Source organism: Poecile atricapillus, chromosome W, assembly GCF_030490865.1.
Source record: "Poecile atricapillus isolate bPoeAtr1 chromosome W, bPoeAtr1.hap1, whole genome shotgun sequence".
In the NCBI taxonomy this organism is placed as follows: domain Eukaryota; kingdom Metazoa; phylum Chordata; class Aves; order Passeriformes; family Paridae; genus Poecile; species Poecile atricapillus.
This window is the reverse complement of record NC_081288.1, coordinates 6448381-6471671: the sequence shown is the minus strand read 5'-3', so window position 1 is coordinate 6471671 and position 23291 is coordinate 6448381. Positions and strand designations below refer to the sequence as shown.

At 43.3% G+C, this 23291-nt stretch overlaps 1 protein-coding gene across 1 annotated transcript; it reads right to left on the bottom strand.

The window, feature by feature from the left end:
• Window positions 1-10080: 10080 nt before the first annotated feature.
• On the bottom strand, window positions 10081-15914 carry LOC131591990 (enoyl-CoA hydratase domain-containing protein 3, mitochondrial-like). Its single transcript, XM_058863173.1, has 5 exons — window positions 15741-15914; window positions 15533-15654; window positions 13272-13369; window positions 12247-12447; window positions 10081-10753 (listed from the first exon to the last, which is right to left on the bottom strand). Exons 1-5 carry the CDS (start codon window positions 15866-15868, stop codon window positions 10424-10426), a joined length of 879 nt encoding a protein of 292 aa, XP_058719156.1. The 5' UTR covers window positions 15869-15914; the 3' UTR covers window positions 10081-10423.
• Window positions 15915-23291: the final 7377 nt, after the last annotated feature.

Sequence of the window (23291 nt, the reverse complement as noted above, 5' to 3'; positions counted from 1 at the left end):
GAGGGCAAGACTTTAATTCAGGAAGTGAAGAGTCTGTCCTCTAGGCCTGTGTTCGAGATCACAAGATCAGAAGAGTGTCAGAGCCAACATCAATTCAAGGACAATTCAACAGGAACACACCTGGCTCACAGCCATCTGTTGTACCTTTGCAGTGCTGCTGGTTCCTGCTCATGCCAGTGCACAGAGACCTCTCAGGCTGCTGTTACCCACTCCAAGCTGCCTCTGTGACCTGCTCTTGCAGTTGGAAGTGCTAAAGCCTGAGAAGATCCTGGTTCCTTTGCCTTTAAGGACATACCTGGCAGCTTCTCTATAGGGAGTTTCCTGCAGAGGCAGGAATCTGACTCATGGCTGCTGGAGACACCTCCTGGAGGAGCTGTCATGGAATAGCCACAGGCAGTTGTGATTCAGTCCCAAGCAGTCTCATTAGCACCTGATTTCTTAATGGCATCCCGTATACACTTATATTACCAGCTATTTTTGTATCCTCCATGCAACCAACCACTGCCTTAACAGGAACTCTCTGTCCACATGAAAGAGTGTTTTGGTTTGGTTTTTTTTTTTTAATATTTATATGGAAATGATTGCATAAACTTTCTTTTAAACCTTTTCAAATTTGTTTGCAATTAAGAAAAAAAAAATTTCACTTAAAACAGATATTCTGTATGTTTTTTCCTGAAACCAACACTTTAACTTTGTTGAAGAAAAGATTCAAAACAGGCTGCAGAAGTATTTACTTAGCACATTTTTGGCTTAAAATACTGTTCTTGCCAGGTCTGTTGTTACTGCTACTTATCACTCTGAGGTAACATTTGCTTTTTGTTCCAAAATTTCAGTTGTTTGCTTTTAGGGATGTTACTGGTGGTGGCTCAATATCTATGGCTACAGATGGCCATAGTCTGAAATGGCTCCTGCCTGAACCAGCTTCTCCCAGTCAGGGAAAGCTCAAAAGTGGCAAGGAGATAAACAAAGCCAAGAGCACAAGTCACTCCTGTCCTGGCTGTGTGGGAGCACACCTGCACGGTAGGGCTGAGGCTGTCTGGTGGAAAAGGTGTTGAATCACGTCTGACTGGTCTGAGTGGAGCCTTTGTAGTGAAAACTGGCAAAGCAGTTAAATTACATCTTCCACTCAGTCCACTGGTGAGAGTTGTCCAGAAGTTGCTGGGCACAAAGCTGGCATAACCTGTACCCCATTGCCATGGGCTCCTGCAGGTTTGGCCTGGGCTGGACCCCACTTGCCACCTTATCGGTGTTCTTGTTGACCTGGCTGGGTTCACTGCATTCCAGAGCTGGTCGTTTAATGTTGTTTGTTTGAATTCCTCTGCTGCTCTGGCACAGCCCATGGTTCTTTTGGTGTTTGAAGTTGTAGATTTCCCTAACTTTGGTGGCTTTGAACAGTGAATGTGCTCCCCATTCCTTCTTCTACAGTATGGGAATCTGGGGAGTATTGGCTGATCATCAGAGTTCCCTGAAATTCCAGTTACTAAAAGTATCATGATAGGTGGTCATGCTCTCTTTTCATGAAGCCAGGAGTAAAACTGAGTCCCAGATAGAGACATCTGGCATTTGTATATGTTCATATTTACAACAGTGTAATGATTACCTTCACACTTGCAGAGTGCTCACCTAGCCTGAGGGATGGAAAGACTCAGTAGGATATCTGCATTACAATTGGAATATTGTTCCTGCTGGGAGAGGACATGAGAGAATATTTTTATTTTTCAACAGTTCCTGCTGTGCCTTGGCATTTACAATCCATCTGGACTAACACCTTCAGCAGTTTTTTCTCTGCCCAGCAGACTCTGGGCCAGCAGTGACAAGAACATTAATTCATCACCAAGCTGTGAGTAGCACAGTTGATTAATTCTTATCATTCACTGCTTTTAGTGTGTCACACAGAACTTTAAAACTTCCTTTACAGCTGGGGAAACTGAGTCACAGAGAGACAAGATGGTGCCACTTAGTTCACCTGTAACGGTGGGTGGAAGAAGCAGCACTGAGATTCTGGCTGGCTGAGCTTGGGCTGGGAGGTTCATCCTCTGGATCCTATTCCTGAAACCTTGAGGCATGGAGGCATGATTGTCACACTTCACTCACCTCTTCTACCTGGCTTGCTGACACAGCCTCCTTGGGAGGTCTTTCTGAATCGCTTGTTCCATCCAAAACCTTTTACTCATCTACAGAGACCCATTTGGATCTAAAATTAAGACTCCCCAGGAAAGCCAGAACAGACAGTCTTTCCCAAACTGTGCCCAGCTGAGTGGTCCAGCTGCCCAGACACAGCTGTGTTGCTCACAGGTGTATTCCTTAAAGCAGAACAGGGTCTCCTCTTGCTTCCTAAAGTCTCGCTGGAATTTTTTACCGAGTTGTCTGTCTTGAATCAGATCGCAACTGGTCCTCCAATGTAATCAGTGAGGATGCAAAAATGGGCAGGAAAAGTGGGAGAAGAAAGCTTAGACCCCTGACTTGCAAGGCTCCCGGGGGTATTTTCTCACACGTGCTGTTCGCAATAAACCAGGGGCTCATTCCCTGGAGCAGTCCAGCAGAAGAACAAGGCTGGCAGCACCGGCCTGGCGCAGGTCCCGGGAGCCGCTCCAAGCTGTGAGCTGCCATTGCCCTCTGCCGACAGTTCGGTGTACGGAGCCTTCACTGCAAAGTGAGCGTTTTCTGTTCCACGGCAAACAAGGAGCTCTGGGGATCTGCAGAAAACGGAAGGATCGTCCCTCAGACAGTGATTTTTGGGGTTTATTGCTTGATTTTTTTTTAATGTCCTTTCTCACTGTCGTAACTTAGATGCTACACATCAGTCATTCAGCCAATCAATCAATCAATCAATCCCATATCCATCATCCTGCATCAAGGCCAAGTCCAGTGTAAGCTGTTGTGCAAGGCATGGAGTGTACAGGGAGTGATAGCCAAATTTCCCCTGTAGAGGTTGTGGTGTACAGGAACAACTCAGATAAAACAGTGAAAAAAACCAGTGTTTAGCCCCATTTTACCTGTAAGTCACTGAGCTACTGAAAGGTCTACCTGAGCATACAAAAAGGCAGCTCTGGTTCCCTGCTGGGAGTCAGGTTAATTCAAAGCAGAAGTAAACCAAAAGTCCTGATTGCAAGGAGAATGGATCACAATGTTGGCATCTTCTTTTTTTTTTGCTTTTCAATTTTTTTTCATCATGAGGTTACATAACTCCTTAGCTCACCCAAAGCTATAATTCAAACATTGTTTGGGGTAAAGCAGGCAGAAGCAATGACCTGTGAAAAACAGAAGGTTGGACTGGACAGTCACATTTCTTTTCTGCCCCTGTCAATTTGTCCAAGGTCATATGGAGTTTTGTGAGAAAGCCAGGAAGTGAATCAGAGTTTTTTGTTTTGGTTTTGTTTTGTCTGTTGTTGTTGTTTCTTTGTTTGTTTTGTCCAGGGATTTAGTTTTTTTTCCTTTTTTTTTATGTTTCAGAATTATCTAACAAATTACGTATAGAAATATATTTAAATATTATAGTGAATGGGTCAGAAAGGTCTAGGACATTTAACAGGTGGGTGTTTTGCCTATGAGCTGCCACTGGGCTCTCTACCCACTTTTCCTATGGTAAATTCACTGTTTGTGTTTGTTATGAGTGTTGAATTAATTGGTGTTGCATTTTGACCATCCAGTACCTCATAAAGATTTCAGGCTGTCAATGGAAATATGCTTGGGCTGCTTGCACTGAATAAAGGCTCATGTGGAAAAAGACTAAAAGCTTACAGGAACATCCACAGGCAGCAAAGAAAAAGGACTTTTATCTTTGACAACTTCCATTTACTGTGATGAGTACATAGTAGGGACTAAGTGTTTTTTCATAGGCTCTATAAAAGGATAAAGTCTTCTATCTCACTGCAAGATAAATGTTATTCCCCATTTCAAGCCGCAAAGGTTTCTGATTCCAGTGATTCAGACCAGTTTCCAAGCCCATTTGTGGGGAGGCGATATCAAATCTAAATTCCTGAACTTTAGTGCTGTCACTTTATTAAATAGATTATAGCATGAATTATAGCAAGTGTAAAAATAAGTAATAGTATTGATAATTAATAATAGTCTCAGGTTAATGAATAAGGGGCTGATCATCCTTGCGTGGTCCCAATGAAAAAGGAGTAAATTAGGTCAGTTTTCCAGACCTCTGCATGGGTGCTCCGGAGAGCACCTCAGTGTTTCTCCTGCTGGGCCCTCTTTCAGAGAGCCAGATTCTCTCATTACCCTGCTCTTCCATCTTTTATGTCTCAGATTTGTGGTCCCATGTAAGAATGAGTACTTTAGTCATGTAAGAATCTCAGCATTCATTAAAACAAAATTAACCCCCAAGGAGGGAGAGAAAAAAACAGATAAAAGTTCTGACTTCACACTGAAGTCTCAAAACCAAACCAACAAATAAAAAAGAAAAAGCATATTAGTGAGGTCATGAAAGAGAAGGGAGATTAACTCAGGAGTATTAACCGTGTCTATATTTATACAATATCCTAACCTTCAGAATGGGGATTATTTTTATAGTATTAACTCCCTTAAACAACAGATGATAAAGTTTTATTGGCATGAAGGGTATATTTCATTAAACAGGTACAAGAAACAAAATATTCAGATCTAGACTGAAGACCACATTAGGAGAATGACTTCATGCATTCATTTCCTTTTTCTTTTCCCCTGTGTTCCATATATGATTTACTAATTCTTTATTGTTTCTTTCCAGAAGCATCACTCACTGTCTACACTGAGAATGATTTTGGGCCAGGAAGTGGAGAAGACCAAAGCAGGTATATATATCACTTTATCCTTGATGCTGACAGGGCAGAGTGGACAGGGAAAACATCACTCATCTTTCCAAACATGATTTCATCCACTGTAATTGTTTATAGGAGGACAGGTCTAGAATAAAACCTGAGTGCCACTTTGGAAGACCTCACGCCTTCTCTGTCATCAGCAGCTGAGGCAGCCTGAATGTCAACACTCCCTTATTGCAGGGAATGTGTCCTTAAAAACTCCTTCAGGAAGCAGAGCTGCTTCTGCTCCTCAGACATGGCCCATTACATCAGAGCTCCTGATGGGGCTCTAACGAGCCGAGTGACAGACTCAGACACTGCCCTCCATACCTGTGCTGCATTTCTGCGAGGGGATGTTCCCTCAGCAGGATGGGTGGATGAGAGTGGGACCTAAATCTGTGTTAAATCCAACAGGTTCATCTGTACTGCCATGAAAGTGAGGTTAAAGAGTTGGTGGGAAGGTTTATTTTCAGTTAGGGTCAACAGCATTACAAGTCTTGGTTTTGGCTGGCTGAAAACACCATCATGTCTCTAGGAGGGAAATTAAAGTCTCTCATATTAAGTAGCTTATGAACCAACATTAATCATGAATAAAACCCATTATAGTAGTATAAATTCCATTAATTATTTCATCACCTAGTTCTGTTTTAATTTCTTTGTCTATAACATCCATAATCAATAAAATACACAATAGCCCTATGATATTTCCACTATCATGACTCCAGAATACAAATATTTAAAATAAGTGTTAATGCCTTAAAACTCATAGCATGAAAATTACCACAGTTGGGCACATCAAAGTTGAATGAACTCTTTTCCCCTTTCCAAATACACAGTGGTATTAGGAGTATATTTCTACTATTTTCTTTTTAGAAAATCTAGGGTTTTGACAAAAATAATTCCTAACATTGACCATCAGCAGCCAGGAGGTGGTACCTCATACTATAGAGAGTGAGGAAGATACAGCTGTGATGTTTTTTTCCTTCCTTTGCAATTGTAAAGCAGGATAGGAATGCATTATTCAGCAGTGAAATTCAGGATTAGTATAATTGAGGTGCAACGCCAGTGGAATCAAGACAAATGAGTCCTTCTCATTGCAGTATGAGATTTGTCCTATAGCTTTAGGTCTTCATGGAAATTTAACCATTTGTCTAGTCTCCTTATTGCTCAGATACAGCAGCCAGCATTTCCACGAGATTATTTAAATGCAGACTTATTAGAAAAGTTTGCAGCTACAGAGATAGATGGGTTTTACATAAAATGCCTGCTCTTTGTAGCAACCCAGTGTGATATTGAGAAAGATAATGGTCAGAAAGTACATTGCTAGGCTCCTAATGAGAAACTGTTGACAGTAGAATTACCCCAACATTCATCAAAAAGCCAATAAATGTCAAGCAAGAGGCCTTTGATGCAGTAGCTCATAATTCCTGTTCAGAAGCCTTTGCAGTCACTTCAGGGCACTCCGTTATTCTGCATTTCTGCTGATTTTACCAAAACTTTGTTGCTGAAGAAATACGCGGAGCAGGTGTCAGCATTCTGAGTGACACTGCTACAGTGCCACAGGCTCACCGTGAGACCTCGGGCACAGCACATTTGGCCTTAATTTCCCCATCTGCAATACAGGAATGACAGTAAGGAATGACCCAGAGGCAATTCTATGAAGGACATGGTGCTGCCATCCAAATGCTCAGAAATCATGACCTACATGGTAAAAACTGATGCTGACTTCTGCCAAGGAGGTAGTCATGTATTTTTAATGTTAACTATGTCCAGCTTTTTGGGACTTTGTAGGAGATATTTTCAAGCTCTCTCCTTCACAGCTGCAGCTTACTTCAAACCAACCCAAAACTAATTCTTACCCAGGCTGCTGAATTCTGGGTTGGGTGGCCTTAAGGAAACTCCATGAAGTTTATATAGAAGCTTATATAAACTGTTCTTGGGCTCTGTGGAGCACAGAGGGTATAAATACCTTGCCCATTACTCAAGTTCTCTGTTTAACTTTACTTTTCAAGTACATATTCCCCAAGTGATGCAGTAAGGCAGGTCACATTGCCTGGTCCATGAATTGGGAATAATCTTGTGCGATGTGTTGTCACTGCTCCCTGGCGTTTCATTTGCCTTGCCTTCATATTCCCCTCATAAGGGGAGCCTGAAGCTATATCACAAGTGATAAGATCATATCTTCTAGATTTTGCCTTTGTATCTTTACTAAAATTTCCAGGTAAAGGCTCAAAACCATTCCTCTAAGGTGTCCATGGACTCTGAGGCAGTTTATTCCATTCATGCTGGCAATTCCTTGCTTGCATACCATGACTGGTTTCCATTCCAGCTGTTCCTGTATATATGGATTGAAAATGTTGGTCATTTCCAAGGATAAGCTGCATCCTAGAGGCTGTATGCAGATGGAGTTGCACTTAGTTTCCAGAGCCACATGCTGTTAGGGTGACTCGAAACTAGGCTAATTACCTGGCAGACTTAGCTGCAGAGAGATTCTTTAATAAAAATGGAGGGGGTGACAAGGGATAGGCTCCTTGCTATTTTGGGACAAACTCTTCCCTCAGGCAGCAGATAACCATGGTGGTAAGGCTCCTAATCTATCATTTGGTTTGCTGTTTCTTGGCAGTAGTACTTAATTAACAGTTCTAGAACTGCTCTGTTTCCCAGGAATAGACTGTAAATCCATTAAATGAAACAATAAGGGCAGATGTGGGCAAAAATAAAAAGCCCATGCAAGTCAGAAATGAAAAATTAAGTTGTTCTGTCAGTCTTCAGGGGCCAGCATGAGAGTGTTATAAAACCTTCTGAAGCTTTTCTGTCTAGTTTTCAAGCAAGAGGGAAATGTTCCCGTGGATGCCAACATTTTTAGAACTGATGATTGCTAATTAAAAAAGCACTACTGACAGGACAAAGCAGAGTGGTTTGAAACTGAAAGAGGGTAGGTTTAGATTGGATATTAGGAATAAATTCTTTAATTTGAGGATGGTGAGACACTGGAACAGTTTCCCAGAGAAGCTGTGGATGCCCCATCCCTGGAAGTGTTCAAGGACATGCTGAATGGGGCTCTGAGCAACCTGATCTAGTGGAAGGTGTCTCTGCCATGGGGTTGGAATTAGATGGTCTTTAAGGTCCCTTCCAACCCAAACCACTCTAGGATGATCCTGTGATTTTATAATTACTTCACTACATTAAATAGTACAAATACTGTGAAAACTGAGTTAAAACAAAAATATATTTTCTCTTCAAGATGTGAATGGAGTTAATAATGCCAAACCCTATCTTGTATAGATGGCAATCAACTACAGAAGAATTTCTGAATATCTGAAAAAGCATGCTTATCTAAACTGTCACTCATGCTTTAAGATGGTCAGTGAAACTATTTTATTCCTGCAGTTAGCTGGAAAGGGCACTGTTCTGCAAAAATCAGATAATGTACTTATTTCTAAAAGCCTGGAACAAAAGAGCCAGTTGAGATTTGCTGAGTAGTTGCAAGATAGCCATTAAATATAAATATTTTTTAAAACAATTTACTCTTTCCTAATGCTTTTAGAGCAGCTTGTGGGAACAGAGTCTAAGTGCATCTTACTGTATTGGAAAGGACATGATGAAGGTTATTTGGCTCCAGATTTAACTCTTCCATCTCACACTGGCTCATAACAGTTTCTAACCTATATAAACTAAGTGCATTTGTAAAAAACTTACCCATCTTTCCTGGTGGTCACAATAAAATATTTTATTTTTAAAACAGCTAGTGCCAATGGTGCACATTTTTCACATTTAAAGTGAAACAGTTTAGTGTTGAATTAAAGTTTCCATTCCTAAAATTAAAACTTGCAGCAGAAATGAAAATTTTGTTCTTTTGAACCTGTAGATGGCAAAGGGACTTGCTTTGTAGGGCTGTATATGTATAATTGATATTTCCACATCTGGAGTTTTAGTAGCCATAGGTAGGATTAATTTGATCTAACTTGCAACGTCCAAGTCTGCACCAAGCCCTTTAGGCTGCTTCTACTGTTAACAAGGGAAAAAGGCCCATCCATACTGTGATTCACGTGGTCTTGCTTAGATGTCTATTTAAGGATGAGATGGACGAGCCCTCATGATTTGGCTATGCTGAACTTCAGAAAAAATGTGTTTGCTGGGAGGTCATCCCATGTTGATCACCATAGATTGATACCAAGGCTCCTTTCATCCAGTACTGCTACCAAGAACATATCCTCAGCAAATCTGCAGATTCTGCAAAATTGGGGCAATGGTTGACACCCCAAATGGCCTGGCTTCAAGCCAAACCAACCATGCTCCAAGGAGAAATACAAGTTTCTTCACCTGGGAAGAATAACCAGTACAGGATACCAGTACAGGTGAGGAATAGACTGGCAGGGCACAGTCCTGCTGGAAATGGGCTCACAGAGGATGCCTGGCTGAATCCAAGCCAGCAGTGCACTCTCATCACAGAGCAGACAAAACACACACTGAGCACTACTCACAGACCAGCACATGGAGGGCCTATTTTGCTCTGCTGCTCAAATGTGGTGAGACCATATTTAGGATACAGCCCAGTTTTGGCATAACCAGCACAAAAGGGATGTGGAGAAACTGGAACTGGTCCACTGGAGGGGTGCCAAACTGGTTACCCAGACAACACAACCTAGAGGGAAGGTGGAAGAAGCAGGGCTTGTCAGTCTGGCACAGAGAAATCTAAGTGTGGTCTACATGCAGCTCGTGACTGCTTGAAGAGAGTTACACAGATAATGGAGCTAAACTTTCTCAATAATGCCAAATGATGTAACAAAGGGAAATGGCCAGAAAATGCTGCTTCAAAGCTCAGACTGGACATTAATAAAAATTCATCTGGAGGGTTGCAACTGATTACCCAGGGGAGCAGCAGCTTCCCTTTTTTCTGGAAGTTATCAAGTCTTTAAATCTATGACTGAACTGCTGCAGTGCTGGTAAAAGCCTAGCTTTGAGCACAAGGATGGACTTCCCAACTAACAGACCAGCCTGAAAAGCACAGCTGGGGCAAGACACTGCCTTTCACCCCAACCCATGCTCATCCTCCCTGGAGTCAACAAAACTCCCTAGAGCTGGGACAGGTGCTTGAACTGATGGTGGAAAATCAGGATTTGTGGGGGACACACTGCTGACACATACAGTTCACAGGAAGGTATGAGGAGCAATTGTGTTGCAGGCTTCTGTCTTTAACACTCAAACCCTCCTGGAATCCATTATTATACATACTACCACCATCTCTGGAATGTGTCCAAGCCCTTCAATTCTCTACTAATAACAATAGATAGCAATTCTCATCCAGATTTATTGAGGAGAGGTTCTGAACAAGGTGATCTGAGTTCTCTCTCAGCCCCTGTGACTCCCCTATGTAACCAGAGACACACTAAACTGATTTTTGCAGCACAGAGTTACTTCTAAAACCACAGATTAAATTCACTGCTAGGAAAACACATTTTTCTTTCTTTTTCTTTGATTTTTCTTACCATTTATTACATACTTAGAGTAAATTTATTGTGTCTGGCATTTGTAAGAAGAGAAATTTAACTTTCAGTAAGAATAAAAATATAGTTCCCAAAGGCAACTGTGTGAAGAATCATAAGGCACAGCTAAGATTTGTTTAGAGACAGGACTCATTTCTTCTCCTCCTGAGAGTGTGTCCAGACAGGCTTACGCTTCTGAACAAAGGCTTCAATGCCTTCCTGCCCATCTCTTAAAGTCAAATTATCTACCATGACCTTAGTAGTTATTTTGTAAGCAGTGTCAAGGTCCTGGGTTATCTGCCTGTAAAAGGTGGCTTTCCCCAAAGCCAGGACAGATTTGCTGCTGTCACATATCTTCTGAGATATTTTCATGGTCTCTTCTTCCAGCTTGTCTTCTGGTACCACCTTGCTGACAAGCCCGTGCATTAACGCTTCATGGGCAGAGAGAGGTTCACCCGTGAAAAGCATCTCCAGCGCCACCTGAACAGGGAAAAATACTGTATTAAATCAACCCAACTGCCTCAGTGCTTTGCTTTGTTTGGGAAATTTCAGCTTCCTCCTTCAAGTACAAGTTACTCTTTTCACATATGATTTAAATCTTTTGGTCTTTTAAACTGCCATGGACCTATTAAGAGATCTCAGCAAAGAGAAAGACTGGGTCTAAAGCTGCTCTCTTCAAACCTGCCCACTGATTCCAGCTGTCTTAAGATGACACCCCTGGCTTTCTCTTCAATAGCCCACAATGTCTACTGATTGCCATAGGAATTAAAAGAGAGGCAGATCATCTACAAAGTCAAATGACTGAACTTGGTATTTTAAGATGGGCATATGTGCAGTTTTTGAAAACACCCGTCCTAGTTTTAAGATTAGTATGAGTGGTTTTAAATATGGACTTTTTATAGGCACATTATTTCAGTCTCCTGCTGCTTTCAGCATCTGGTGCTTGAGGTTTGAAACTAAAAAATCCCAGAAATAATCAGTGACTATTCAATGTTATGTATCAATAAAGATTGTTTTCCCTGACTCCTGATGCAATTGACCAATGCCTGAATCATAAAAGCTGATTATCCTCATTAGCATCTTTGCTTTGGTAGTTACAAACAATGGCAACACTTCTTCTGTTAAAAGGTAAAAAGCAGCAATCCTGGGAACTGTAGGGAATGTTCTTACGGCTTTGAAAAGTGGCACAGAGAAAAGTGTATCCCACACATTTTAAAAAGGTAATTCTACAGCCCAGAAATACTAATTCAGAAACAGCTACAACTGCACACAAGAGCAGACTTCGAAAAATCCCCCATGGACTCTATTTGAACAGGATGTCCCTGTAGATGGGAAATTTCAAGCTGAAGCTTTTATCCAGCAATGGGATGTGTGCAGTTCAGTCACTGCATCTCAGCAGAGCCCTGCTGTGCTTGGACCATCTGTCTGCATGAATTCAACTGGATCAGAACTTAAAACTTCTATTCTCAGTTATAGAAGCTTTATAGATTGTACTATTTTTTATGCTGTGAGAGATGTGCAGCCACAATCAGTAGGACATAAAACAGGAGGGTTTTGGATGCTATTTAAAGCATCTTGATCTACAGCCAGGCAGATCCTGCTGGCAGTGAAATGTCATTGCTTGGCAAGAATTGATGCCTCGGTGGGATTGTTATCCTGAACTTGCAGGGGTTTCCTCCTCAGGGGATAACATCATTGGCTGAAGCCCTGAGCTGTCTGTTGGAAAGGAAAGGGATTGCTGAGCTGGTGTGCTGCTGGGATGAGCTCGTGCTGGTTGGAGTCACATCAGTAGGAAGCTGTCTTTCCTAAACAAGAGCTCACCCTTTATTAAGAGCTATGGAGATGCCTTTTGAAATGAAGTATTTTGAATGTTGCACCACAGGAAAACAAAGTTCAGGCAATGGAACTAAAACTCCTAACATGGGAACCAACTTTTTGCCAAATTATGAAAAATATCTGGAAAGGAAGCTTACCTTCCTTGGAAGAGATCTGCCCAAGGCCACACCTGGTGTGGAGCAGAACAGCCCAATGTTTACTCCAGGAGTAGCAAACTGAGATTTCTCACTTGCCACTGCGATGTCACAGCTTGCCACGAGCTGGCAGCCGGCTGCTGTAGCCAAGCCATTTACTTTGGCAATCACTGGCACTGGAAGTTTCTGGATTAAAGTCATAACCTGCATGTACAAAAGACAGTGGTCAGTATGGAAATTCAGACTACCATCCTGTTTTGGAAGTCATCAAAAGAAGTACCTTCCTCTCTATTTACCAAAAAACCCCAAACTGTGGGATCTTGGCTCCTTTCAGATGAAAGGATGATGAAGGGCCAGTAGCTTTTACACATGGCTTTTACAGCATTCCTTAAATATGGGCTTGGCAATGTCTTAGACATCATTATTACTGGACAAACTAGAACAAAAGGTTTCAAAGTACTCATTGTTGTCACACTGAGGAGTATTAGGGGTCAAATTCTAGCTCCACCACTATCAAAGGGGATTTTGCCATTCTCTCCAAAGGCTCCAAGATTCACTTTAACTTCCCCACTGCCCTGACTTGCGTCTTTAACAAGAACTTGGACAACCAGTGAGTCAGGTCTTACTTTCACATTGTCTACTTCATGTTTAAGCAGATCCTATACTTTTAACTAAATAAATGCTGGGAAAGAACATTTGATCACAAGTGATTTGAAGGTGGTTATCTCTAGACTTCTAGAAAAGACATTGCCCAAATACTCAGCTGCAATGAACACTGGCTAAACTAAGGAACACACTCTGACTGTGCCCATTGTTGAAGACATGCACATTGGCATTTTAGCTCTTCTAATTACACGTAGAGAAATCCAGGGAAAACATAATTTCACTAGAATCAGGCATTAAATATCAGTGCAGCAAAAATCAAGGAATCTGAAGGAACTATCTGTGCTTTAGCAAGCAGCCCTCCTTAAACCAACACCTTCTCTTAACACCACGCAAAGGCAGAGCATTCAAGAAGAACTGCTTACCTCTGCACATAATTCAAATACTTGGGAATGATGTTTCACATCATCTTCAGTTGACAGTTCCTTTAAATCATGGCCAGAACAAAATACAGGTCCTTCAGCTGCAAAGAATTTCATGAAAAGTCAGTCTGAAATAATAAAGAAATCAGGGGTTGCAACATATCAGTGTCTCAGCTAAAGGGATGCCAATGACATGTCAGTGTTCAAAAATGAGTTTGGGGACGGAGTTTTGAACACAATTCCAAAATACTGCCTTCTGCGTTTTGTGGTAACTTTAAACTGCTGCAATGCAATATTTAAGCACAGTAACACCCATTATCAATTTTCAAGGTCTCATTTTACTTCATTACACTTAACTCAGTTAGAAAGAATGCATTTCACACCTCTGAGCTCAGTTTTGCATAAGGATGTTCAAAACAGCTCCTTGGTACAACACAAACTTATCAGCTGGAGCAAGGCTAGAGTGCTCTGTTCTCAGATTGATAAATATACTTAGTCCCTATTTATTGTACCCAGAATTAATTATTAACATTTGCTAAAGAAGCATCAATATGTTTTTCTGTCATGATGTTGAAGGTCACAATGGAAAAAGAAAAAAAAAAGTTTATTCTGCTATAGGAGAACCAGAAGAGTTGTTGGAGTGTCTTCTGCACTACTAAATTGTCATCTAGAAAACCCCCAAAAACACATTCAGGGTTTGGGCAGCAAAAGAGGAGGTTTCTGTGAAACTAAACTTTGGATTTGCTAAGATCAGAACACTCTATACAGGTACACAATGTTTACAACAGTTTTCCTTTGTCATGTGACTACCTGCCATTTGAATGAACCAGTGTTATGCTTCCCAATCCTTCAGAACTTCTCAGATACTTATGTATGGATGTGGCAATTCCAGCTACACCTATGCAAACCAAACCTTATCTATGGATTCGTTTCTTAAAAATTGGATTATTGAGATACAATCTATCCTGAAATAACCACACTACTGTCAGTCAACTCATGGGGTTGAGAATATATATCTGGAGATTAATTACATCTGCATTTGAACCTCACTGAAGAATCTGCTGCAAAGTCTGTGTTAAGGGCCCAAAGAATTCTCTGAGGAATCTTTTATTTTCTGAAATTTCTTTTGCGTTTTATTCAGCAGGGGAATTAGAAATAAACACGAACAAGCAATTTCTAAAAAACCAAATGCAATTGTGCTCACAAACTCCCAGAGCACTGTTCTCTGAAAAAGAGCCTTCAGTGTTTTGCAAAATTTCTAAATGCTGTTTGAAATGAGGAATATGTATATCTAAACTCACCCCTGTGAAATCAGCTTTCTTCCACTCTTGTGTGTGTGCCCTAACACACAGACTTTTTCCTATGTATAGGAAACAGCATGATCCTAAATTAATAAACCAATTTATCTGAGATGTTTGGAATGGGGGCAGAGGAAGGTTATCTTAAAATAGCAGAGTAAAAAAGATAGCTTAACTACGGCTCAAGTTTCATCACCTTTAAGATGAAACAGCTTAATATGTAAATGTAAGGAAACTGTAACAGGCTCTGAAAGAGGCTGTTTTACATCCGTGGGTCATGGGTGTCTGTGCTATTGATACTGTGGTCTATCCTTTACTGGAGTGTTTATAAAATAGTTCTGACAAACCATTGGCAACCATGAGGCTGATCCTGGCTCAGAGTAGGGAAACAGAGCACTTGATTTGAAGAAACCCTGTTTTTTACTACAGTCTATACCTGCCAACAGGGCAGCAAACGCCATTCTAGCTTTGCCTGTTCCTGCACAAAACCCCTATGTGGGGATGTTAATGCTTTACTTTGATAACTCTTAGGACTCTTCTTTTCTTTGTTTGGCTTTTGTTCTGTTTAAAGTATTCTTTACTTACACTCCTAAAACCAATTAACCTTAACCCTAAACTGGCGAGTGTAAACACCCTCATACCGCGACTAAAACGCTGACATTCTGAAACGTGTTAATGCTTAGACATGTTGGCTAAAACCAAATGCGTAACAAAACCCCAGTCAGTCGTTCATGCTGAGTTAGAAATGAGGAATTAAGTACAGGAGAGGGGAAGCTGGGGTGAGTATACAGGAAGAGTGTGACACGGAGGTCTGCCGGCCGCAGACAGCCGCAGGAGACCACGGGAGCATTAAGGAGACACACAGGTCCCTTCCCGCCCCGTTTCCTGTAGTTCCCGGCGAGGTCTGGGTTTCAGCTCCGCGTTCCCCGGTGTGCCCCCTGCCCGCCCGGCCGGGTGCCGCGGTACCCGCGATGACGATGACGCGGAGCTCCCGGCTCTTGACGTCGTGCAGCAGGTCCCGCCGCAGGCTCTGCAGCATGGGCAGCGACAGCGCGTTCCGCCGCCGCGGGTTGTTCAGGACGATGGTGCTGCAAAACCCGTGAAACACAGCGGGGTTACGGTCACCGAGCTCCGAACGCGGCCGCGTCCCGGAGCCCCCGGAGCCCCCGCTCACCGCACGCCCCCCGCCTGCCGCCGCTCCGTCAGCGGCGCTGCCGGCGGGGCCTGCCCGGCTCCCGCGGCCGCGGCGCTGCTGAAGGCGGCCCTGAGGGGCCCCCGCAGCCGGCACAGCCGGGCCGCCATCGCTGAGGGCTCGGGGCGGAGCGGGCCGGGCGGGCGGAGCTCCGCGGCACCGGGGCTGGCAGCGCGGCCCAAGCCTGACCCCGGCCCGGATTACAGAATCGATTAGGTTGGAAAAGACCGCTGAGGTCATCGCGTCCTACCTATGACCAAACACCACCTTGTCAACCAAACCATGACACTGAGTGCCACCTCAGGCCTTTACTTAAACAGCTCCAGGGACAGTGACTCCACCATCTCCCCGGGCAGCCCCAACAGTCACTCTGTTTATGAAGAAATTCTTCCCAATGTGCAACTCAAACCTCTCCTGTCACAGTTTAAGATCATGTCCTTTCGTCCTGTCGCTGGTTGTCTGGAATATGAGCCTGACCTCCGCCTGGCTACACCCTCCTGTCAGGGACTTTTAGGGAGCGATAAGGTCCCCCCGAGTGCCCTTTTCTTCAGGCTGAGCCCCCCAGCTCCCTCAGCTGTTCCTCTTCAGACCTGTGCTCCAGCCCCTGCCCATCTCCATTGCCCTTCCCTGGACACACTCAGCACCTCAGTGCCTTTCCTGAGCTGAGGAGCCAGAACTGGACACAGCACTCGAGGTGTGGCTCACCAGTGTCCACTTCCCTGGTGCTGGTGGACACATTATTCCTGGTACAGACCATCCACACAGAGCCTCCCTCGGTCCTGTTCTCAGACCTGACTCCTGGGTGGGCAGTGGTATCATTAATGAGTAGCTGGGCTGTTGGGAAGCACTTAGAAATGTGATAATTTCTTCAGATTCCACTGAACACTTGCTTGCATCTGTGACCATGAGACGGAGATCAGGACTGTGCTGAGCAAGCTCGTCCGTGGCACTGGGGTGAGATCTGTCATGACAGAGGAGAGCAGTGTCGTGCACAGAAAATTACATCACTTTGAGGCCCAGAGTAACTGGCATGAGATGAAATTCAGTTCTGCAGGGCTGCTTGCGACCTAAGAAGATCATAATTTATTCACTGGGAACTCATCATCTAGAAATTGTTATGGGAAAGGCCTTGTGTTTTCTAATAGGTTCTACAGAGTCAGTCTGTAGTCCATATGCATTCAAGAAGAAAAGAAAGGCAAAAATTATTTTAAGAGGTGGTTTGGAGATTTTAAGCTTCAAATATAATTTTAAAATTCAGAGTATTTTGGGGACTTACAGGTACATTCACAGGTCATCTTGAATATTGCTTATGCTTCTGGTCACCTGTGTTCCAGAAGTCAAGCTAAAAGAGGGGCAGCCATGTGGGTGAAGCAGCTGGGGAACAATCTCATCTGCCAGGAGATGCTGACAGGCCAAAAGACCAAGCAGCCTTTTTCCACATGATATAGGTACCCTAAAATAGCATAGATTTATGTCCAGCATATGCTCCTTGTAAATGTAAATCTACTCCTGCTCCCTGATCTCCCTGTTCTTGGGAGTTGTTGCAAAGTATTTGTAGGTTCCCAGAGGTTTCATCAGTGTCTGTTGAACCCCTGCAGCTTTTTTGACTAGTTGCAATTGAGGCTTCTCAGTTGTGAGCATCAGCCTCATAAAAGAACCATTTGAATTTTGTGTTTAGTAGTATATTTACTTACACAGATATTAACAGCTTAGTGTGGAGAAGCACTTTCTGCTTACTGATTTTATGTTGCCTAACACAATGATCCCTCAGATCCCTGGGCTTTGTAGCTCTACAGTAAGAGGCACAGTGGGTTTATGTACATTTATGTACATTTTTCAGTGTTGAAGGTCACTGTCAGACCTGAGAGCTAATTCTGCTTTGGGCTTTCCCTACATGACCATTTTGTTTTTCTCAGGGTTGCTTGTACCTCATGGTCATTCACTGAAAAGTTCTTCCAAAATTTGCGTTTAATATGCAATAAGAATTTTTAGAAAAGAAAAATTTAAAAATTTTCCCATTTAAAAGCAAATTAAATCATCTTATATAGATCTCAGCAGTTTCAAAGTCCCTACTTGGTGTGGCAAAGGCCAGCACACTGAAAACACACATGTGCTTGCTCTGGGAGGAGTTCCCAATCCCCTGAAACTCTGACCACTGATCTCTTTCAAACTTGTGAATACCACCTGATTTTTTTTCTTCCTGTTCCTTCTCTTTCTCCATCTGCTTGTCCCTTTTCTGTCCATCTCCAAGGGAAGAATATTTTTGTGGTCTTCTCCAAAAAGCTTATTTTTTACATAGCATTTCCAGTGCATTGAAAATTCAGTTCTTTTTAACTTTGATTGACAACCTCATGTTTCCTTTCACACCCACCCCCATTACAGATTGTTTTTTGGCTGCAGCTTCCCCAATGCATTTAGCAGACCTGCTGCTGCCTTCTCTGAGAAAGTACTGAAAAAAAAATTCCAATTTCAGGCAGATTTCCTTTTCATAGCATTTGCCAGAGACATTGTGGTTATGGCTGAGCTCACAGTTTCAACTGGAGACAGCCAGAAGCCAGGATTGCAAGTACCAGACGGGGCTTTTCTAACCTTTAGCTGTATCGATTCTCATAAAAAATAAAAAAAAAAGAAAATGACAAAGGACATGATGTGATTTTACCCTTAGATCATTCCAGAAACTATCAGGGTATCACATTGTGCAGGAAAAGACGTTGAGATTCAAGTGTTCTGTAAAGCCCTCTGTGCTCTCCATTGCGATGTTGCTAGATAGCATGCATGGACAATAAAGATACAGGAACCCTTCCTTTATGAAGCACAGGTATTTATTTGGGTCTTTATTTCCTTGGCTTTCAGCAAGCCCAGATGGGATATGAATCTTGCAGGAGCACCTGCTGCTATAAATAGCACATCCACACAGGGCAAAGGCAGACCTTGTTGGGATGCAATTGAAATGTAAAATACATCCATATACATATATGTAAATTAGTAAATTTATCTATAAAGACATTTCTATTAATTGGAATGCTATGATGAAAACTTGGGACTATTTTATGGAACACAAGGCAGGTGTATCCTTAGCAGAGCTTCATGCAAATTATCTCTTGTCAAACACTGGCATTCCCAGAGGATCTTGTGACCTGATTTTCAACACTGCTGAAGGCATTCAAATCCCACTGGGAGCCAGAGGGGTTTGGCACCTTTAGGACTCAAAAACTGCTTAATTCTGCTCAGGTGTGTAGTAGTTCCAGGATAACAGGGAGAACAGGGTCCTGTTCTTTCACAAAGGCCAAGGAAAATAATTTATTTCCCTGCTTTGTAAATTCTACTAGCAAAGAGATAGACTAGTACATCATGGTTTCTCTGATGTGGAACCCTCCAGGACTGACTAAAGAAAACATGAAAAAAGATTTTGCATTTTTGTTTCCATTTAGCAAGGATTCTGAGCTGAGTCCCAGCACTACAGGATGAGTGCTGTCTGTGTAACATTTTCATTGTATCTTTAGACAATTTATGTTTTCTATATTGCTATTAGGATAGAAGTAGCACAGAAACTTCAGGACAATTCTTAGTTGTGCTGGGGTTTTCTAAGGGCATGAAACCCGTTTACTCTGTCTACACCTTGAATTCCCATGACTCTGCTACCAAACCTCCTTTGAGTCCTAGCCCTGGGTTTTTTTTCTTTGAAAAGTCTGAGAAAGGTAATTTATAGATCAGCCTTCTCTTTATAGAGGCTCTAATTACTAATTATGATGTAGTAATTAAAAATCAGTTCAGGATCAATATATAGGAGACTATGAGAAATTTTAGCATGTACCTTAAGAGAAAGTTGTATTTTTAACAAATATTGATCATTCTGCTAAAAGAAAGGATTTGAATCCAGTTTTAACTCCATGACTGCCATTGAGGATTTGCAGCAGCCTGTGAACCAGGCTAATCACCTGCCAGTCAGGCCCAGATCAGGTCCTTCCCTGGTAGTACTGCTGCCTCCTGCCTTTACGTTTAACATTCCTTCAGTAAACAATCCAGTGTCCTGTTTGCTCTTGACATTAAACACAAACACAAAGCTCCCAGAGTCACTTCTGCTGCAATGTTTTGCAGTTACTGCTCAGAGCTGTTTCCCAGACACTGTGTGGCAGCACTGCTCCATGAAACGGGTTCTGCTTATTTTCCCTTCTGCTTGTGAACTCGGTGATCGACCAAAGAAAGCCCTTTTGTCACGACACCCATTCCTGCTCCTCTTCGTTTCCTGTCTTTCCCTTATCCTCCGCACGCTCATCTTTTATCCTACACTGTCTCACTGCTAAAGTGATTTATATTTCCCTAACGTTAACATTAAATTTTTTTGTATGTGAGATTCTCAAGATGTGAACAATGACCAGAATTATAAAATACATGAGGTTTGGAAAAAAGGTGATATTCATTCCTTCTGTCAGAGGATCTAACCTTAGCTTCCCAATTTAAATACTTAATCCTGCAAGGCTCCCTACACAATTAATAGAGACGTTGTCTCCCCCGCAGGGCTGAGCAGTGTCTAAATTAGCTGCCTGCTCCCAGTGCCTCTCCAGGCTCCTCCTGCTCTCCATTCGTTGCACCAGTGTCGGGGTTTAACCCCAGCTGGTGACTCAGCCCCATGCAGCTGCTTGCTCACTTCCCACAACAGGATCAGGGAGAGAGTCAGAAGAGTAAAACTGAGGAAAGTCATGGGTTGACATAAAGACAGTTCAATTGGTAAAGCAAAAACAGTGCATGCAGGCAAAGCCAAACAAGGAGTTCATTCCCCCCTTCCCATCGGTGGTGGGGTGTTCAGCCATCCCCAGGACAGCGGGGCTCTGCCAAAGGTAACAGTGACTTGGGAAGACAAACGCCATCACTCAGAATGTCCCCCCTTTCTTCTCCAGTTTTACATGCCAGGCATGACCCTGTATGGTAGGGGTATCTCTGGGGTCAGTTGGGGTTAGCTGTCCTGGCTGTGCCATCTCCCAACTCCTCGTGCATCCCTGGCCTCATTACTGGTGGGGTGGGGCAAGGAGCACAGAAGGCTTGACTGTGTGTAGGCCTTGCCCAACAATAACAAAAACATCCCTGATCTATCAACACTGATTCCACCACCAATCCAAACCAGCCCTATACAGGGTACTGTGAAGAAAACCAGCTCTGTCCCAAATCATCAGCAGGGAACCAAGGCAGACTGGTCTGATGCCTCTTGCAGGGCATGTGAACTTTCTCCTCACCCGCACGAAAGGTACAAATACTGACCTAAGCCCAGGGACCTCAATGGAAGTAAGGAGTACCAGAATCCTCTCAGCCTAGAGGCTAGATGATTCTGTAAACTGTATCCTAGGATTCACTTCCAGATGCCAGTGCCTCTCTGCTATGGTTACAGACAAAAACACTGCTGTGAATGAAGAGGTAAATTGTAGCTACTGTTTGGAGCCAAGAGCAAAAGTTTGCCTAAAGTTGTCCATACTTGGGAACACCGTCTATTGTGGCCTAGTTTTGGTCCAAGCCCCTTCTGCAAATGACAGTTCTCACCACAAAATTGCACCCTCTATCCAGCTTTCCCCTGCCTCTTCTAGTAACTACTTTACTGTAGCAAAATACATTGAATTTTCTGGACTCTTCCAGAAATTCACCTGTTTCCTGCCTCTTGGCCAATTTTCAACTCGTTTCATTTTCTTTCAATCTTTTTCATCTCATTACAACCATCATATTAGAACCAGGGCAAGAAGTCATTTTTCAATTAAATTGGATTTTTATCCAATAAGAATACCAGGCTCTCACAAATGAGCACAAGAATGAAGAATCCTAATAGTTAATGGTTCCTTGGCACCACCAACATCAGAAGCTGCACAGGGATAACAGAGACAACATCCACCTTGGGTAGAAAAGTTTATGAAATCTCAGAAAAAATTAGTTCAGTCAGGAGCTGAAGCCAGTCATGTCCACACCACACTGGGGCAGGAGGAGGGGGAGATTTTTATGTGTCCTTGCAACATTTCTTACAAAGGGCTTGACACAGAATGCTGCTCATTACTGGTTTATGGTGACTTCCATATCTCAATGGTGCATGTTTTACCTTATTTTACATCTTATCTCCCCGGTGCTGTGTCAGCTGTGGCAGCCAGGAGGCAGGACAAGGAGCCACCAGGGAAGCAGCCAACTGCTCGTGTGCATTTTCTTTATGGAAGGAAATGCCGGGCTGCAGGTTGGGCTGAGACCATCCAGCTGGCCCTGATACTCTCACCACACACTTTCATCTTATCAAGGCCACACATGTTAAATTCACAGTGTGTTGGCACAAAGGAAGGGGCGATGGCCTGATCCAACACAGCTGTCTGGTGTTGTGGAGAAACATCCTGTAACTCTCTGTGTCAAAGTGCTCGTGGTTCCTGTTTCCAAGCAGAGGAAGCAGTAATACATAATGAGCAAAGAAAATTATTCTGTGTTTAGGAAATGCTAACCCACAAATTAAAAGGGACATTTTTATAATCAAGAATTATTTTAGTTTTGAAGGAAAAAGAAAAAAGCTCCAGGAAATTATGTCTGCCAGTCCCCTGGATCTTCTCAAGGAGATTGGAAGAAATGTTAAAAGTTGCAGGAAAATTGTTGCTGAACAAACAGACAGAAATGAATGCTTGCCCTGAGGAAAAGGCTGCAGCACAGACTCAGTGATGCCCTCTCTGGTGTGACCTCCTGACCAGTCCATGGGTGTGCCAGTTGATGCACAGCACTCAGAGCCAGCCCTGCTCTCACCCAGACAGGAGCTATGGGCTGTGGAAGGGAGGTAAGACACAGTGTTCATGCCACACAGACACACTGGAGAGAGGATTTAAATATGTGGGTATCCTGGGGTGACTTTATGATATTGGTACCCCCAAACGCCTGGTTTGTTACTTATTAAGTTCTGCACCTTTAAGACTGGCTCTGAGAGCGAAGGAGGGGAGAAGAAGCGCGCAGTTTGTGTTGAAGAAAAACACTCCCCCGCATCCTGCTCCTGGACTGTGGTGTCTGCAGCATGGACAGACAGCGGGACAGAGCTTCTCTTTTACGGTTACTTAGTTTTAGCTAGCTGAAGCAGAGGAGTTCCCTGGATTTTTTTTTTTTTTCCTTTTTTTCTTGGATCTGTTCAAACCTGCTTTAGACTGAAAACCACCCAGCCAAACCCCGGGAGCTCACGCCTGTGACCCACCGGAGCTTGGGTCTCGGCACTTCCCGGCGCCGGAAAGACTGATGAAGACCAGAGCGGGCCGAGCTACTCCACATTGAAAAGACTTTTCTTGCGGGGTTTGTCGCCGGGCCGCCCGGTTGGCTGAGTGTGTTGGATCGCTGAAACTGCCAGTGCCGAGAGCTGGCAGTGCCGAGGCCGCGGGTTCGAAGCCACACCACAACCCAAGGGCAGTTGTGATCCGCTGCGTTCAGAAGCCAGTGCAGCTGTGTTCCTGTGTTGGGTATCAGTGCTCGAGGCAGTGTGAGCGCACCAGCGACGGGACTGAACGGTGGAGGGCCCTGTCAGACACTTCTAAGGCCGCTGGA

Bases quoted from the DNA above. Each gene is read 5' to 3' on its own strand.
- LOC131591990 (XM_058863173.1), bottom strand. From the start codon at position 15,868: ATGGCGGCCCGGCTGTGCCGGCTGCGGGGGCCCCTCAGGGCCGCCTTC. The intron at 15,655-15,740 runs GTGAGCGGGGGC...CGGGTTTTGCAG, and splicing joins CGGCAGGCGGGGGGCGTGCG to CACCATCGTCCTGAACAACC. The intron at 13,370-15,532 runs GTACCGCGGCAC...AATTCTTTGCAG, and splicing joins CCGCGTCATCGTCATCGCGG to CTGAAGGACCTGTATTTTGT.